The sequence below is a fragment of the Egretta garzetta genome, unplaced genomic scaffold (assembly GCF_000687185.1).
Source record: "Egretta garzetta isolate BGI_Z169 unplaced genomic scaffold, ASM68718v1 scaffold307, whole genome shotgun sequence".
NCBI classification, from domain to species: domain Eukaryota; kingdom Metazoa; phylum Chordata; class Aves; order Pelecaniformes; family Ardeidae; genus Egretta; species Egretta garzetta.
This window is the reverse complement of record NW_009260294.1, coordinates 15,019-32,244: the sequence shown is the minus strand read 5'-3', so window position 1 is coordinate 32,244 and position 17,226 is coordinate 15,019. Positions and strand designations below refer to the sequence as shown.

The following is a 17,226-nucleotide window of genomic DNA, read 5'->3' as shown; positions in this document are numbered from 1 at the left end:
GGAAGGTTTCAGACGAGGCCCCATGTCCCGACCTCTGAGTAAGAGGCTGAATCTTCTTCCCTGCCCACGCAGCATGAAAAGCACCCGTTTGACCTCAGCACCAGACTTTCTGTGCCCAAAAGGCACGGCTCAGCCTCGGCTCCGCTCACTCACTGTGCTGCACAGCCCCTTCGCTGCCACCGCCGCCGCCCGTCGGGGAAAAACACCTCCTCTGCAGTGCTGGTCCCCGTCCTCTACGCTAGGCAGAAAGCAGACGGAATCAAAAGCAAGGCGATCGTAGTTAAATCAAGCAAAAGACGACTGCAATTTTAATCTCCTTTAGCTAACGGCTGCTGCACATTTCCCTCGCGTGAAGAGTCCGTCGCAACAGCAGATGTAAACCAGAGAGGATCTGACAGCCGGTCCTGCTCTCACCTTGTCCATGATTCCCCGAGAAACAGCCTCTAGCAGAAAGTGACTCAAGGTCCCTCGCCCTTCTCGAGGAAACTACTCCGATAAACATTATGAACAGAAAACCTTCCTTGATATTCTCTCCGCCTTCGTCAAAGGTTCAGTTACTTCCTCTTGCTCCTCCTCGCTCAGCCCTCGCCGTCACGGCGGGATTGCCCATGGCAGGATGGGAGGTTTCTGGTCACGGCGTCAGCCTGGCTGGCGTGGCTGCCGCAGCCACGCGGTGCCCCGGCAGAAAAGCCGCATGCCAATCAAGTGAAAGGGTCTGAAAGATGTTGCCCCATGTCTTCTGTGCCTCAGTTTCCCCTGGTGTACAGACTCCACAAGGAAACCTGGAAAAGGAGCGTGCACAGGTAGATTTATAGAGTGCTTGGAGGTCTCCTGCATGCAAATCATCCATGCAGAGAGCTCAGAGAGAAGTCCTGCGTGTAAGCAAAGCTTCCCACTCCTCCATAAGCCAGCCACACAATGTATTTTTAGACAGCAACTGTACTTTGCCCAACTGGACAAACCAGATGCAGAAGTGAGTAATTCTGGCAGCAGGAAATTCAGCAGGCACACGGGGATGGTGGGAACGGCTACAGCCGACTCTGGACCGGAGGCACTTACCGGAAAGCAGAGGTGTCTCCTCCTGCAAAGGGGGATCGCAGAAAGGCTAGGGGTGTGCTGCAGGGCACAGGTCTCCAGCACGAAGATTTCTGGGATGCGCACAAAGAGGGGGTCCATCTGGGATCAGCATCTCCCATAGAGGCTGATTTCTGGCTTGTTTGGCGGTTCCAGCAAAGCAGCTCGATGTGTCCCGGGCACCCGAGGCCTTCGCTGCTTCCCTCTCCTCCAAAACACAGGCTCCATCTCTCACCCAGTGTCTGCCTCTGGTTCGCTGGACCCTGACCCGCAGGAGGACTGGGCTCCTGGCCATTAGTTTCACCTGTCCCTTATCACCGCTGGTTCATTTGTTTGTCCAGCACAGGGCAGCTATGGGATTCAGCTGCTTCCCTTGAACTTTATCACATTCCAGCCTCAGCTCGTCTGCCGTGGGGCTGCTCAGCTGTACAGATCGCAGGAGGCAGGAGCAGCGGAGGCAGTCTCACTGCAGAAGACCCACTGTCTGGCACTAACGTACACAGCCAAGAAAAGGAACCCATAAAATGCAAAGTTCAAGGCGGCCTGGGGAGGTCTCAGATGAAGCAGAGTCATCGGACTATGTGGTTACACTCTTGCTGGGTAATTACAGCCTGCGGATCCCAGCCTGTGTATCCAAGAGGCGATTCCCACCTCCCCTTTTCCAGCCACACCTGCCTCAGGTTCAATAAAAACTAAACCAAATATCACACGAGAAATGAGAAGAATGAAACCCGTCGGCTGATGCACACGGCCAGCAAGCCAGGCTCAGAGCTTGGGACACGCCAGCCTTCGGGGTGGGCTTGTGCCATGCAGAAAGAGCCACGAAAGTTGTATTTTCAAACACAGGTTTCCCAAATCATACTGAAAGCTGACACCAGCTTTGTGGTGCTGGCATAAGGGGAAACAGCCTGTTTCCCATATGAAAAAAAAATAATAAAAATAATCTAAAAGCTGCTGACACACGGTGCACAGCATGCAACTCGCTTTGCCCAAGCAGCTCAGGTACAGCTGCACAACCCTCGAGATCAACTCCCGCACCGACTCCTGCTGCAACCCCCGGTCACTCCTCCAGGAAGAGATCTGGTAAGAATAATCTTCTCACTTTGCTGCTTATTCTTGATAAGAATTACAGGGATACAGCACGCATAAGAGCCTAGTTTCCGTAAGGCACATTCATGCTGTCTTGCCCCAACATGGGCAGTAAAGCACTGAAGAAACTTTGCCAGCGTGTTATTTTTCGTCTTCAGTTCCTTATTAAGGGCAATGACACTATAAAATGATGACATCTGAACGAACGAGGGAATATGGAGCAGGAAATAAAGACACGGAGTCCTCCAGACTGTCTACCTTCCAGGCACAGAGGGCGAGCGCCCAGTGAAAGACACACACCCCCCCCATTTCACACACCAATTTTGGGCTCGATCCTCTACAGCATTCAGCCGTCTTGTGACCGTCCTGAGTCATACGAGAAACCAAATTCCTTTAGGTTTAGTACAGAAGAAACTGAAGTTAGTGTTTGCACAGGACAGCACGGGCTTGGCTCCCTGCCCCACGACAGGCTTATCAGTGCGTCAGGCAACGCAGCCGCTCAGAACCAGCGACCGCGCTTCTCGTTGTGTTTCTGTTCAGGCTTTTTAGCTGTAAGACTTGGCAATTCGTGGGGAGAAGTGGGAAATACAGCTACCTGACAGGCCTGATACACGTAGCTATGAGCTACGAAATTCCTCCCTACAACACACTTACGTCCCAAGACCAGAAAAGAAACGTGCCGCAGATGCAAAGAGCTTATTTAAAATGTTCTTCCGTCTTTCCTGGTACAGAAAGTACTGTCTGAGCAACAAAAACACCCTCCAGCAGCCTAACAAACCCAGCTGCACTCCAGATGAAACACTCCACGCTCATCATTACGTTTCGCCCATGCTCTTGACTGACTCTCACAGTTTTGAGGTGGATCTGGCCCATGACATGGGAATGTTTGGAGCCAACAGCAGAGGAAACACCAGCATCTCCAACTGGGCAAAGCCTTTGCCTGGCAAACCCATCCCTATCAGCTGCTCCGTCCTCTGTCCCAGCCTATTGCCTGGATATTGCAGCGTGTTATTTGCAAGGCTAGCCCTGGCGGCCTTTGGATGGAAACGGCAGATCCTACCCGGGGCAAGGCAAGAACCTTTGGTCCGATACCTCCCCTGCAGCCAGGCCTTCATCTTGCTGCTCCCTCAAATGGTTTTACAAAGTGATCTTTTGTTTGCTGAGCAAAGGTCTGGCGCGCTCTTGATTGGCCTCAGCCTTTTTCTCATCGTGCCTTCCTTATCCCTGTTTGCCTCTGGCACCAACAGCAGCAAAACTGGCCTGAGCAGCAGCTCACCCCCCAGCCAGTGCCCGAGAGGAAAGCTCTGCACCTTCCCAAGGAAGGGGAGTAGCTTCTCCTCCCCATGCCCAAGAATCGTCGCAGCTCCTTCCCCGCCGCAGGAGGCGACACAGTCATTGCAAAACAGCTCGCATTTGCTCTGCCGTCGGATTTATAGGGAGCCAAGTCCAACAACAGTTGGTCCATGACGGACAAACTCCTCAGGCTGTTTACTGCCAGAAAGGCAGGTACTGTCTTTGGGGAAGTCCTCCAGGATCAGATCAGTTCCTCTCGAAGTGAAGCAGGGGAAAAACTGATCCAGAACCAAGGGAAAGGACCTGGCACGCCGCTGCCCTGGCGTGAAGGGACTCGCTCGAGCACTCACAGCCCTGCCATAAAACCACACCAGTGCGCAAACCAATCTTTTGCCAAGAAAACAAGCCGGGCAGGGAAGATCCTGCTGCACACAGAAGTGTCACCCCGACCCGGCCGGGGAACGAGGAGCTTGAGCTGAATGGTATCGGCGAGAGCATCTCCATCCTGCTCCTGGCAGCCACCGTGGCCCTGACACACACAGGACAGCGGGGCTGGAGGCAAGGGAAACTTTTTCTTGCTGTAGGCCAACGTTCTGATCATTGCTAAAACTGGTAGCTCCTTTGCCGCTGCCAGATAACAACCGCTAAAGCCAGGCCTCAGGGACCGGCACCAGGCAGCCTGCAGGTGAGCTGGAAAGCGCTGCTGCCGTGCTTTAACCTAAAAGCCCAGTTTTGAAGCAGCTCTGTAGCACAGAGCAGGCTCTGGAGATTGCAACCCAAACTCACCAGTCCCTGCCCGACCCTCAGCCAGGAAGACCTACTTGAAAAGCCAAGACCGTGGCTTAAACTCACTCAAGTTTCAAAGCACACTGATAACTCCTCAGTTAATTAATGAAGCCCCAAAGCCCTCCGCTGAAGTCAGACCTCCCGACGGCTCGAACAGGTTTAGTTAGATCTGTTGCTAAACAACCCGGACCGACGCGCTACAAGCATTCACCTCTGCGTAGTTTATCTTTGCTCACATTCCCAGTGCCTAGCTTAAGCCGAAATCAAAACCGCCGGAGTGACGTTAGCACCAACATCGAGCCGGTCTAACCCCGGCGCAGACCACTGCACCGCGACCGGTGGGGATTCTCACTTCCCCAAAGCTGTTTTTTCTTTTCCTGCTCCACCGGGCTTGGCAGCTTCCCCCAAACAGGTTCTCCTGACCTTACCCGATGGCGGAGGGGGAGCAGCTGCTCCCCCACTTCCCAAGGGATCCGGAGCCGCCCCGGTTGGCCCTGACCTGTGACGCTCGAAGGAACCAGAGCCAGCGGAGGACGAGGCAGCTCGGCAAAAGTCTGACCGGCCTTCAGGAGAGCCCTGCCACCCCCCCGGCGCCTCCTCTCCGCGCTCCTGGCAGGTGCGGGAATCCGGAAACACCCCGCGGGTCCCCCACCGCTCCCGTGGCCAGCTGCGGCTTCGCAGGGAGATTAAGGAAAACGACGTGCCCAAAAAGCCGTGCCCAAAAGCCCCGCGCAGGCTCTGCGTCACCCGAAGAGACCCTTTTGCCACGTGCTTTGCTTTAGTAAACGAAACCAGAAAAATCTGTTTTTTACCAGCACAAGCAGGAGGGCTGGCTAGCACTCATGGACACGACAGCTTCCAGGGCAAAGCTTTATGTACCCCAAGACCTTACCCCTTCCTGGGTGCCAACAACTAGCATGCCACGAAAGCCTGCTGCAAAGGGGGCACTCTCCAGCATGCACAGGCACTTCTGCCCCAGGGACAAGCCCGCTGTTCCCAAAAACACTCGGTACGCTCAGGGGCTGCCAAAGCAAAATAGTCCCTTTATCCCAGCCTGGAACCTGCTCTCAGCTAGGCTACAGCACTTTAGCAAAGAGCCATCTCTTACCAAAATACAGGAGACCAGATGCAAAGTGATGAGCGATGGCAGCAGTCCAGCAGGAACTGCAGATGTATCCAAATTTGGCACTCGGAGGGTTGCTCACATACCAGCAACAGCTCCCGGGGACTCTAGGGTCTGATATTAAACGGTGCCCCCAGAGAAGAAAAGGAGGGACCGGCAGCAAAGCCCTGGGCTTCAAGAATGTTCTAAGGCAGGTTTGAAAGAGGGCTTTTAACACCGAAACCTGCATTCCTGACACAGTCTTACTCCATCATTTTCCCCTTCTTGGAAAGACAATTCCCCGCCCCCTCCGATATTTAGATTTCTCACATTCAAGGGTAACTCAAGATTAAAGATAGCTCAGTCAATACTACCCGCCTTGGAAAAGATCTTCCCTTCTCTGTGACAGCCTAAACCAACGTGTGATATGCCCATCAATCTATCCGAAGGAAGGCTGACCTGGCCATCCCACTCCTGATCTGAACCCCTTTACACCAATTGCCTCCAGCCCTGGCACTGATTTTTTCCACATCTGAACATTTACATTTCCCAGAAAGCTGTTTTGGGTATAACAGGAGCTGCCCGCTGATTCGGATGCCGCAGGGAAATGCCTGCTGGGTTCCCCTTGCTCTAAAATGCCTCCTGCAGAGCGCGAGTTTTTGTGTCCCTTTTGCAGGTGTTTCTTTGGGGGGAAAAAAGAGAAGGTGTCAGGTCTCTGATCCTGCTGTTTTGTCTTTAGGTGAAAAATACAACATAACTTCTGTGCTCTTACAGAAATACTTGTGCCCCTGCCTTCCCTGCTCCCGCATCCCCCAGCTACCAGAATCCCACCTACTCGCTGACCACCGCACAGCAGGAAGTGTCCCTGGATTTAAGGTATTCCCCTTCCAAAGGTGGCTTTGTTAGTCAGCCTGCTGAAACCACCTGGCTGACTGATGCCAGGAGCTGCTCTCAGCTCTCCCACTGATGCCCAGCCCTGCCTATTTTTTCAGCCACTCCCTACCTGGCTGGCTGTGGGTGCTCCAGCCTGACTTCATACCCCCATGAAACAGCGTATTTTAGGCATAAAGCAGCTAGTTCAAGCTGAACCACTGCTCTTTGCTCCTGCAAATTTCTCCTCTTCGGCATATCAACTAATCTCCTCCAGGCTGGTGCCAGGCAAGCAGCCGTGCTCTGGGATGTGGCTAACGAGGGCAAGATGCAGACTCAATCTTTGAGGCCTACAGTGTCTCTTTGCAAAGATCCACAACTCTTGGTTTCACACAGAGCTGCAAACACCCAGTTTTTCCTGTCCTTCAAGCCACTGACATTTTACAGACTAATTCATTAGCCCAGCTGGGTCTTTTGACCAAGGGGATGCAAACACCATGGGGAAAAAAAAGAAAGCAACACATGTGCTAAATATAAAATAATATATAGCTGGGAGGCGGCTGGTTTGGAGCCCTAAATGATTTGGCTCCTGTTTCTTTGGTTTGGAGCCCTAAATGAGTGGGCTCCTGTTTCTTTGCTGCTGCTGCAGTGATTTATTTTGTGGCTGTATTGCGAAGTCACCAGAGCAGATGAGGGCCCCCATCTCTCTAGGCCCCGTACAGTCCCAAAACGTCAAAGCAGCAATTCACAGAACCAATTCCCAATAAGCAGCCTGCCATGTGCTTTTGCGGTGAGATGCTTCCATGTGTCTCTCCAGCCTGAGTGAAGGATGCTGAGCACAGCCAAGTCACTACGGAGACAGGCGTAACCGAAGCAGAAAGATCAAGGCACTTACCCGCGTGGAATGGCAGCAGTCAGCAGCAAAGCCTCTGTTTCTTCCCACTTATATCAGTTCATTCAATAAACGCTGTCACCTCCTCCTCTCAATGTTGTATCAGTGTGGCCACAACAGCATGATGAGCGGCAAGCTGAGGTCTAGCGCGCCTTTAGGAGGAAGGAGAGCACTGGCTTTAGGCCCCGCTGAAATCTGAGAATTAAGTCTGCCTTTGTCAGAACTGCAGGCAAGTTGCAAGAGCTAGACCGCCGTGAGCTCGACCCCCAGGAGAGTCCCAGAGGAGACAGGGATTAGCTGCAGGAGCAGCACACACTCCCTGACCAGGCAGGAGACTTCCGCATCTGCTCCCAGCCCTGGGAATGCCACCCACGTGAAAAGAAGGGAAAAACCCGTAGCTGCTTACATAAGGAATGAAGGCAGGCTGCCTGCAGGGGAAAGTCTTCTGGTGGAGGCAGTTCCCAGCAAGTCTAGCTCGGCAAAGGAGCACCGTCCATCCACGCTGCCACACCAGCGAAGGGCCGGATTCAAAGAGTGACAAAGGGGCTTCCTCCCTGCAGTGTGTCTCAAAGATTCTGTTCCCAGCGTGTGACTCCTAAATTCAAATTTCACCGACAGTGCCCTCCCACCCGGATTCCTGCCAGACAACCCTGAAACCACCCCATCTCCATCTGCAGCTCTGCAGCGAAAACGTTCAATCCGGTCCGGCAACTTCCACAGCGATACAAAGGATTGGGAGAGAGATAAAACTCACAGGGTGTCCTGTTACTTTGCATTCCAAAGAGTAAATAAAAGGCTGATTCAGTGGGAGGAGAGGAAAACGTCACCCAGGAGCCCTGCGGTTTCCAGCTGAACCGGCAGCCCCCGGAGAGCAAAGGTGAACGCTTGGGTACCGCTGGTCTGCGCAGGAACAGCTCTTCCTGCTCTCGGGCCTGAGGCAAGTTGTCTTGGTGTGATTCAGCCTCTCTATCTGTAATGTAAAGAATAATTACTGACTTTGGAGAATGGGGCCCGTAAAAGCGCAGTGTGTTGCCCTCAATTGGCCACACGCTGCTTTGAGGCAGAGCCCGGCGCTGGTGCTACTTTTCAGAGAGCTGTTCAACAACTGTGTAATTTGGATGGGAACTTACCCTTTGATCTCAAAGGCTTCTCTCAAGGGCTCTGCAGTGAGAGTGCCGCTTCCCAAACATGGCTTTGGCAGGGATGACAAGCAGCTTTGCCCTCCTGAGATCACCCAAGCTGGCCAGAATAAAGGGCACCAGCGACCAGCTCCATCCTGTGGAAGGCATGGGCATGAGCAGTGAGCAAAGGATGGGACAGCGAGCACCAAGCCTGCAATGAGAAACTCTACCCTCAGCCCTCCAACGCTTCCCAGGCAGCTCCGAGACACGCTTTCAAAATTCAAGGGGATCGTTTCTTGTGCCCCTGTTGCTTAATGGTGCTGGCCACCTGACAGCCGTGGGATTCCAAAGGGAATCCGCAGCCCTAGGAAACACACCACAGGACGTAAGCTTGCTCCTGGGACTACGCGATTAGCTGGGTCTCTTTCTTGAGCTCCTCTGTGGCTCCTGAAAGCGGCGAACCCCTTTTCCTGAGCTCTCAGTCGGCAGCAGCAGTGTTTGCCAGCCCATCTGTAAGTGCAACGGAGTGGACAGGCTTGATTGCCCGGTTTCTGGCACTGTGTATTTTGAAACCTGGCTGCAGACTCAGGCACGCCCAAGATTCAAAGTCAGTTAAGGTCCTGTCTGCCTAACGAGCTGCAAATGCGTAAGCTGAGGCCGTGACTGGGGTGAGAGAGGCAGACAATGCCTTGGAATTACCCACTTCGCTTTGGTTTATTACAAACAAGTAGAGCTGACCCATGCTTGCCTGCCTTGCCACCTTATTTTCCACAGAAAATAGAAGTTCAGGGTTTGTGTTGGCCTTACCTCCGCTGTTTACAACCAAACCAAAAAAGATGCAGCTTTGACTTTTCACTTATTCCTCTTATTTCCCTCACTTTGTCAGTGCCGAGGTCAAAGGGTTGTGCCATGGGGTTTTTTTGCTGGTTTATGGTCCAGCTCCTACTGTTTTTCAGACAACTAATTGGCTGATGTTCTTCCAGCTATCCCTCTACTGGGGTACAGTGAGACGGCACACGCTGTTAACGTGCTCCCCCCAAAAGCAGGAAAACTGGCTGCAAACTCCCCCCGCGGCGTTCAGCCTGTCAGAGGTGAGCAGCAATACGTGCTCTCCTAGATGCTGCAGGTCCTCTCCAGGATGAGGTGGCAGGCTGGATGAAACACCCTGCCGACTGGATCAGACCTGCTCTTGTCCACTCTCCACCCCAAAAGTAGGATCACTATGTATAACGTTTGTCTGGAAACTCCCCTCCTCCCAAGACGATCTATTCCAGCATTACCGTGTCCTTAATTTCTGTGAGTTCTTGTAACATCCAATCTAGATCTCCCTCACTGCATGAAAAATTGGTAAGCTCCGACTTATTTTTCCCATGGCTCTTAGAATCATAGACTCATAGAATTGTTTGGGTTGGAAAAGACCTTTAAGATCACCAAGCCAAACGGCTACCCTAACCCTGCCATCCCACCACTAAACCCTGTCCCTAAGCACCTCATCTGCCTGGCTTTTAAATACCCCCAGGGATAGGGACTCAACCCCTTCCCTGGGCAGACCATTCCAGAGCCTGACAGCCCTTGCGGGGAAGGAATTTTTCCTAATGTCCAACCTAAACCTGCCCTGGCACAACTTCACACCATTTCCCCTCATCCCATCGCCCATTACCAGGGAGAAGAGGCCGACCCCCACCTTGTACAGCCTCCCGTCAGGCAGTTGTAGAGGATGACTCCCTGTTCTCTGAAGCTCAGACATCTGTTGCTGGCCCACAGGTACTTGTGGGGAAAGAGCTGTGCACGGGCTGCAGAGAGCCCTCAGATTCCTTCCATCAGATGTCAGGGAGATGTTGGGAAACCTGCCTCACCTTGTAACCCCACTGAGAGAAGAGAGCGCTTCTCTTGAAGAATCGGCGAGCTGGGAACAGTGGTTCCCAGACAGTTGTTGCTCTCTGGGATGCTTGCCTTAAATCATAAAAAAAGAAGCAGAAAAAACATAAGCTGGGATTAAATCCAGCCCTAATGCAAACTCTGATCCTTCTTGCCAAAATTGTTAAAATCCAGGCATGCGGACATGGTCAATGAAAGTTTTCTTCCTACTGGAAGGAGCTCCTGGGTTTGCCGACTCTGAACTCATACCGTACTCTTTCAGTCCGCCCATGTCACTTCGACTCACCTCCACGACACGAGTTGAAAAATAAAAATAGAATAAATCCTATCAACCAGGCACAAACTCAGCTTTCTAATTACAAAGAACACACCCCTCTGACTGGGGGCTCTCCCTCTTTTGGTCACAGTTACCTAAAAACACAGCCCAAGCTGTCATGCTGCCCTTCAAAGGAATGGGGGGCTATTTTTGTGACCTCGAAGCACTTTGGGCTTTTGGAGAACTCCTCAGCTTTGCACATTAACACCCTCCCGCCTGTCCAGCTGTCCCAGCGCATGTTTGGAACAACCACCCAGTTAAGTTTATGATTTTTGGTAAGCTACCAGCTTCTTGCAGAGAACAGATACAACACTGAGATGACACCACTCACGTAACAGCCTCCCTCTGCTTTGCACCAGCACCAGCTTTAAGACCCCTTCGTAGCCATTACAGGGGCCAAATGAAGTTGCGAGTGCGCTTTCAGTACAGGAACACCATTAAAAGCAAACACAATGGCTTACCAAGTTATTGCTTATTATTTAAGCCACGCAGGCCACCCCAGCTCTGAAACAGAACATATATCCTTACACGAGCGAAGCAGTGCAAAGGGAGATCAGTAATTCGTAAAGTTGCAGTGACTCAAGGGCTTTCGACTGACTGCCCATACCCATAATTTCACAGGGTAACTGAGAACACAGGAACAATTCTCACCAGGGGCTGACACACACACAGAATCCCAGAATCCCAGCATGGCAGGGGTTGGCAGGGCCCTCGGGAGCTCACCCAGTCCCACCCCCCTGCTCAAGCAGGCTCACCCAGAGCAGGGGGCACAGGACAGCGTCCAGGCGGGGGTTGAAGATCTCCAGAGAAGGAGACTCCACAGCCCCCCTGGGCAGCCTGGGCCAGGGCTCGGGCACCCTCACAGTCAACAAGTTCTTTCTCCCATTCAACTGGAACCTCTTCTGCTTCAGTTTGTGTCCATGGCCCCGTGTCCTGGCGCTGGGCACCACTGAGAAGAGTCTGGCTCTGTCCTCGGGACCCCCACCCTTGAGATATTTGTACGTGGTGATGAGATCCCCTCTCAGCCTTCTCTTCTCCAGGCTGAACAAGCCCAGGGGTCTCCCCAGAGCAGAGCAGAGGGGGAGGAGAACCTCCCTCGCCCTGCTGGCCACGCTCCTCTGAATGCACCCCAGGATGCCTTTGGCCTTCTTGGCAACAAGGGCACCCTGCTGGCTCATGGCCACCTTGTGGCCCACCAGGACTCCCAGGTCCCTCTGGGCAGAGCTGCTTTCCAGCAGGTCAGCTCCCACCCTGTACAAGCAACTGGCTTAAGCAGCTGAAAAGTCCTCAGTGCAAATACCTTTTTTGAGTAATCAAGCATATTTTTCTATGTACAGAAGCATATTTTTATATGTACGTCTCGTAAATACCAAGTAGCCACTGCTTCCCCAAGCGCAAGCTGAAAAATTTTCCCATTGCCAAAAATTCATTCAGAATGACACATCAACCCATTAAAGTCACTTACCACTGAGTTTCAAACAATACCAACATCTTTGCAGAGCCTTGCTTCCAGGTCCTCGTTAACCCTTCAAGCAGCATCAGCACAACAGGTAAAACAGCATGACCTTGGGCAGGTTTGCTCTTCTATTTTCTGGGCCATGACGGCCTTGCTCTGGGTCAGCACATCTACTTACTGATGCTCCCTCCTGTATTTGGCTGGCACGTCCTGCTCTTTCTTTAAGTGTTGCAAAACTGCCCCATCCTGGAGCTCTTAAAGACCAGCCTGTTTCTGCTTCAAGGATCTTGGTTCTGGCAGGAATTATTTCACTCCAGGTCTTGCAAACTGGAGGACAGTGAGAAAAAGCAACGTTAGAAGACAGGGATGTACGGCTTACCAAGTCGGTTTGGTGATTACTTCTAGGCAGAAGGAAACAAACTGGTTCTTGAAACACCCCTGGTTTAGCAGTTTTTTGGCCTCAACGCAGGATGCCATATACAAGATTAATCCATGCTCAAACAGATTAATCCGTGTGGAATGGGTCACTTTACGTAAGATGCATCATCCCTAAATTAAATCATTAAACCCCCAAATTTAATCATGAAAAGCCCAAATTTGCACTACTCATTCCAGAATCCTTTTTATAGCCCACAGAAAGAGATAGTTATATCCAGAGAGCGATTCATCCTACATGAAGAACCGGAGGGAGGTCAAACGAATTGCCCTCTGGAGCTAGCACTGGCTGCAAATGCAGCCTAGGGTGAGCAACTTGGATTTCTCTATCTAAAAGTTTGATGCACAAGTTACGAAAGATGAATCCAGCCTACCAGCTTCATTTCCCTTTTGCAAACTATACGGTTATTTTGCTCCTTGCTATCCTCAGCTGTCCCATCACTTACTGGTTCGTAGCAGGGCTGGGCAGTGAGAGGCAGGGTGGGAGGAATGGGACCCATGGGTTGCGAAAACGCCCCCGTGTTTCAATACATGTTCACAAAACTTCTGTTAAATGATGATGCTGAGTTTGTATTCAAAAATCTGTAACGCTGCTACCCTGAAGCTTTTATCAAGCGAGCGAACAATGTATTAGGCTACTGTTGAATGATCCAGTGTAGCACTGAGGATCCCCTTTGACGTGCGACACATCCAACCTACCCACAGAACTGACTCAAGTAAATCTCAGATTGCAATAGATCGGTTGCCACCCAGCAGCTACAGCATTAAACCACGTTTCTGTTGGAGCCAGTTCCCACCCAGGGCACAGCAGCGCGTTCTCCTTCCCCTGCAGCTCTGCCCAGCCTGCAATGAGCCACGGCGTTTAAGGTTGCGGGGCAAAAATCTTCAATTTCAGACTGCCATCCCACAGCGCTACGTGAACAGTCCTCGGCCAGAAAGGTCCTGAGGTCAGGCACCACGTCCCAAACTCATGTCAGGCAGGACAGGCGTACGAGAGCCAAGTCCACTGTGACTTTGTTCTCGTTTCTGTGATTCAGGTTTGCCACGTGAAAAACGAGTCGCAAGGTTTCTGTATTTACCCAAAAACTACATCAGTGACCACAAGGCATTTGGAAAACAAAGATTAGCTGTTAAAAACAGGCAGGTTGATGTCCAACTTACTGCTGCTTCTGAAAAGGAACACTTGAAGTAACCCCAAGGTGAGTTCATTGGGTTATCAGGGCATCCTACTGAGGTATATAAATGGAGATTTCCCCCCGTGATTTAAATAAAGCAGAGAGGTTGTTAAAAATAAATGGCCTTTGGTAGCTTGTGTAGCACGCTCAGTTCTTGTAAGCAGTGATTACACGATATTCTCTTGCAGGAAATAAACACCTAATCCACGGTTTTTAAGAAATAATCAAGGCCCTGGGATAACTCCAGCCAGCATCTCGCTGTGACGAAAGCAGGCTGCACTTGTGGTTTTTAGTTAAAAAGGGTAACGGCAAAGGGTGTCAGACTGAAAGCCCCTTCAGCTTCAGGCAGGACAAACTGATGGAAAGCGGGCAGCACTGGCTTAGTGCTTTCTCTAGGCTGTCCTCCTCTGCGTGCACGCTCCCCTGTGCCGCTCTCAGTGCAGTACTCATCCGGACAGCTTTCCGTCGCCACAGCAAGAGGACATTAAGAGCAAACACCACATGGAACAGAGCCTAGCTTCAATACACCTTCATCCAGTCCCAGCATGCACCAAAACCAAAATAACTCCAGCCCCTCTCTGCCCTTCAGCCTACTGTGTAGAAGGTAAAGGTTACTTATTAGAAACAAGGGCTCTTTACTCCCAGTAGCTTAAGGGTTATTTTTCAACCAGAGTGGAAGCGACTCACCAGGCAGGCGGCAGCTGAACCGTAGCACAGGCTGTACTTTGTCCTGGAAAACTGGAGTAAACATATAGTGTTTAATCCAGCACATGGTCCTTCGAAATAAGCCCTGATGCTTCTTCCCCCAAAGATCACACACTTCAGAGGCAAACAGGACAGGCTTCAGCGAAGCAGCGACGAAGGCAAAGGGTGCTCACACGTTAGCAGTGCAGCAAAGATGGGTATGGAAGAAAAGAGATGGCGACCTGAACAGCAAGACTCTTAAAAACTCAGCAGCAGGAGCAATCTGAGACTCACGGGATTAGATGCAGGTTTCTTGTTTTGTTAAACTTAATCCTGCCAAAGCCGCTCGTGCCCAGTGACAAATTCATGTGGTCACTGGCAAGAGGATTCAGAGAAATTGAAGGGGCTTCACGCTGTAACCATCTTTCAGTACTTGATTGTTGGTTTTGACACTGAAGAGCTTTATTAATTACAAACAGAACTAACACAGCAGGATTAGCTTGATTACGTTTTGGATTTAGAGGCTCGCTCACATAAGCCACACCAGGAAGTCATTTGTCGTCTCCTTCATTTCTTACTTTAACTTCACAGCTAAAAGGACTGAAGAACGTCCTCGCCTCCCTCCCAAACCACGGCCTTTCTGCCGTCTCCTCAGTCGACAGTTAAATGTACAAAAAAAAGGTACAAAAATTGCCAAAGCAGGACAGGTGCTCAGAAAACCTTTATCACTCCAAATTCTGTTCCCGAGGCGTATAAACCATAATTCAAGCGCTTGCTTTAAAACGGCGTACTGATGCGCCCTGCTTACTCAACACTTGCAGCCAGCCACTTCTTTTTTTACTGAAAATACCTGATTTCCTCCAGCCCACCCCTGAAGTAATTAGCTATTGGACAGAAAGACCGACACACCCGGCCTGAAGCCCAGCAAAACTGCCGCTCCGGTGCGGTAGTTCTGAACAGCAACACACACAGCTCCCGCCACGCAGCTCAGCCAGCACCGGAGAGCGCTGAACCGTACGACTCAGTTCTTTAAATAATTATATTCAATATCATGTAACTTGGAGTAAACCACATATTTAAAAAAAAAAAAAAACTACAAGAGAAACCAGGTTAAAAAGAACCATCTTACGAAGAAGATGGAGAATCTATTAGCCCTTGGCAAGCTAGACATTGTACACAAAACAACACGCTGTACAAAACCGAAAGGAGGTGGCAGAGAGATTTGTAAGGCTTTCTGCCCTTTTATTCTTCTCCTGGTCCAACATATCTTCTGATCTCATTCCGAGAAAGGTCATGTCAGAACAGCCACGAATTCATCTCCGGCATGTGCAAAATTCAAACATATTTACGTACAGAGATAAAATCGCAAAGGTAAAAACAAAACTGAAGGCCAGGATCATGGGTTAAAATATTTCTTCCGAGTCCTGGAGACTACAGTTTGGGTATATTTGAAAACATATTCCAAACTTTTAAAACAAGCTACAGCCTTTTTTGACTGATAAAAAGGTTCATCTGCTGGGGAGAGCTAAAGGAGGATCCTCCTGGTGAAAACTTCCTTTTTTTTTTTCCCCACTGTATTCCCATTTGCTGACAGACTTGTTCATGCAATGACTTTCTGTAACTCCTCCACTTCTCACTCTTCCCCACGGTTACTAGCTTTTTTACAGCAAAAACCTTCTTGACCGGCATCCTGCCTTTGACAGAAATTTGACATGGAAGTGGGATCTGTTCAAAAGAAGTCTGAGCGCAGAGATAGGGGAGAGGTATTTAAAACGACTATAAATAGTGCACTGAATGTGCTAGGGATCTACTTCCAGGCTATGTTACAAACAAACTCTAGTGTCCAAGCCACCATCCAAAGTCACCCATATAAAAGTAGTGACAGCCAGATGCCAGCAAAAGGAGGCATCTTCTTCACGACTTTGAAAAGTCTGGATTGCCCCTTCCAAGCAAGTTTCCCTGGTTGAGGAAGACCCAGGATCAACTGCTTTGTCTACAACCCAAAATGCACAGAAATGATATTCTCAAAAAGCCCTTGGGATGGGAAGGGAACAAAGAAAAGGAAGACGTTTCTTAAATGACCCATGCCACAGAACATGGCTTTACACATCTGGACAGAAACATTTTGTTTTGTAGGTTACAGCACCTTTGGCTGTGGAATTTCTACCTAGACATCACAATGCTGACTCCAGCCAAGCAACGTGCCAGAACCCAGTCCGATCCCTAGCCACGACTGCCATTAGGCAGCCTTGGGTGGTTGGATGGAGGATGACCACGGACTCTGGGAAGTTCTTGGAAAGTGATCCATTTTCAAACCAGTGTTCACAGCTGATCTTGGGTCTGTTTTGGAGATGGAGCTGTTGTCACAACCACAGTGGAAACCGCTTTAGTAGAGCCAGACACTGTTCCCTGCTGGAGATGGGAGGCTGGTACAGTTTGAATTCGAACCTGTTTGAAATGGAAAGAAAAAAAACTCAGCTCATGTCAAGAACAACCTGGTGACACATTGCACTTGTATCGCACTCTGAAGCGCTGGTAAGTTATCTGTTTCTGCCACCAACAAAAATTCAATTATATGAACAAGACCAAGCACCAAAACACATCAAGAACAGAATCTGTCACAAGAATTCCTACCGTTCACGTGAGACGGTGGCAAGAGAATTCAAGATTAGAGAGGAAGAAGTAAAAACTAATTTGAATAAAAACCTACAATGTCAGCAGCTTTTACAAGTTCTCAGACGGAGGACTTGGATCCATTGGATACTTCACCTCTACAGACTGGTTACTAGCAGCTCTCAATGCAGATTAATTCTTTGGAATTAACAGAACACCGAGTTTCCAGACAGAAAGACGGAATTGCAAAGAAGTGATGCGATTTCTTCAAGAAATGGTGACCCACAGAATCACAGAATAGAATCATAGAATCATTTAGGTTGGAAAAGACCTTTAGGATCCCCCAGCCCAACCATTCCCCTACCCCTGCCATCCCACCACTAAACCCTGTCCCTAAGCACCTCGTCTGCCCAGCTTTTAAATACCTCCAGGGATGGGGACT

General features: G+C 50.4%; 2 protein-coding genes across 2 annotated transcripts in view; both read right to left on the bottom strand.

Moving 5' to 3' along the window:
* Positions 1–570, bottom strand: part of ST14 (ST14 transmembrane serine protease matriptase) — a 15,842-nt gene extending 15,272 nt beyond the window's left edge. The window contains exon 1 of the mRNA XM_035897969.1: positions 415–570. Within this exon, the coding sequence (XP_035753862.1) occupies positions 415–423 (9 nt within the window). The 5' untranslated portion in view covers positions 424–570. The remainder of the gene's footprint in view (positions 1–414) is intronic.
* Positions 571–696: 126 nt separating this feature from the next.
* NFRKB (nuclear factor related to kappaB binding protein) overlaps positions 697–17,226 on the bottom strand; it is a 30,975-nt gene continuing 14,445 nt past the window's right edge. The window contains exons 23-26 of the mRNA XM_035897968.1: positions 11,887–16,619; positions 8,237–8,382; positions 7,110–8,076; positions 697–782 (exon numbers count right to left, since the gene is read on the bottom strand). Coding sequence (XP_035753861.1) covers positions 16,494–16,619 — 126 coding nt within the window. The 3' untranslated portion in view covers positions 697–782; positions 7,110–8,076; positions 8,237–8,382; positions 11,887–16,493. The remainder of the gene's footprint in view (positions 783–7,109; positions 8,077–8,236; positions 8,383–11,886; positions 16,620–17,226) is intronic.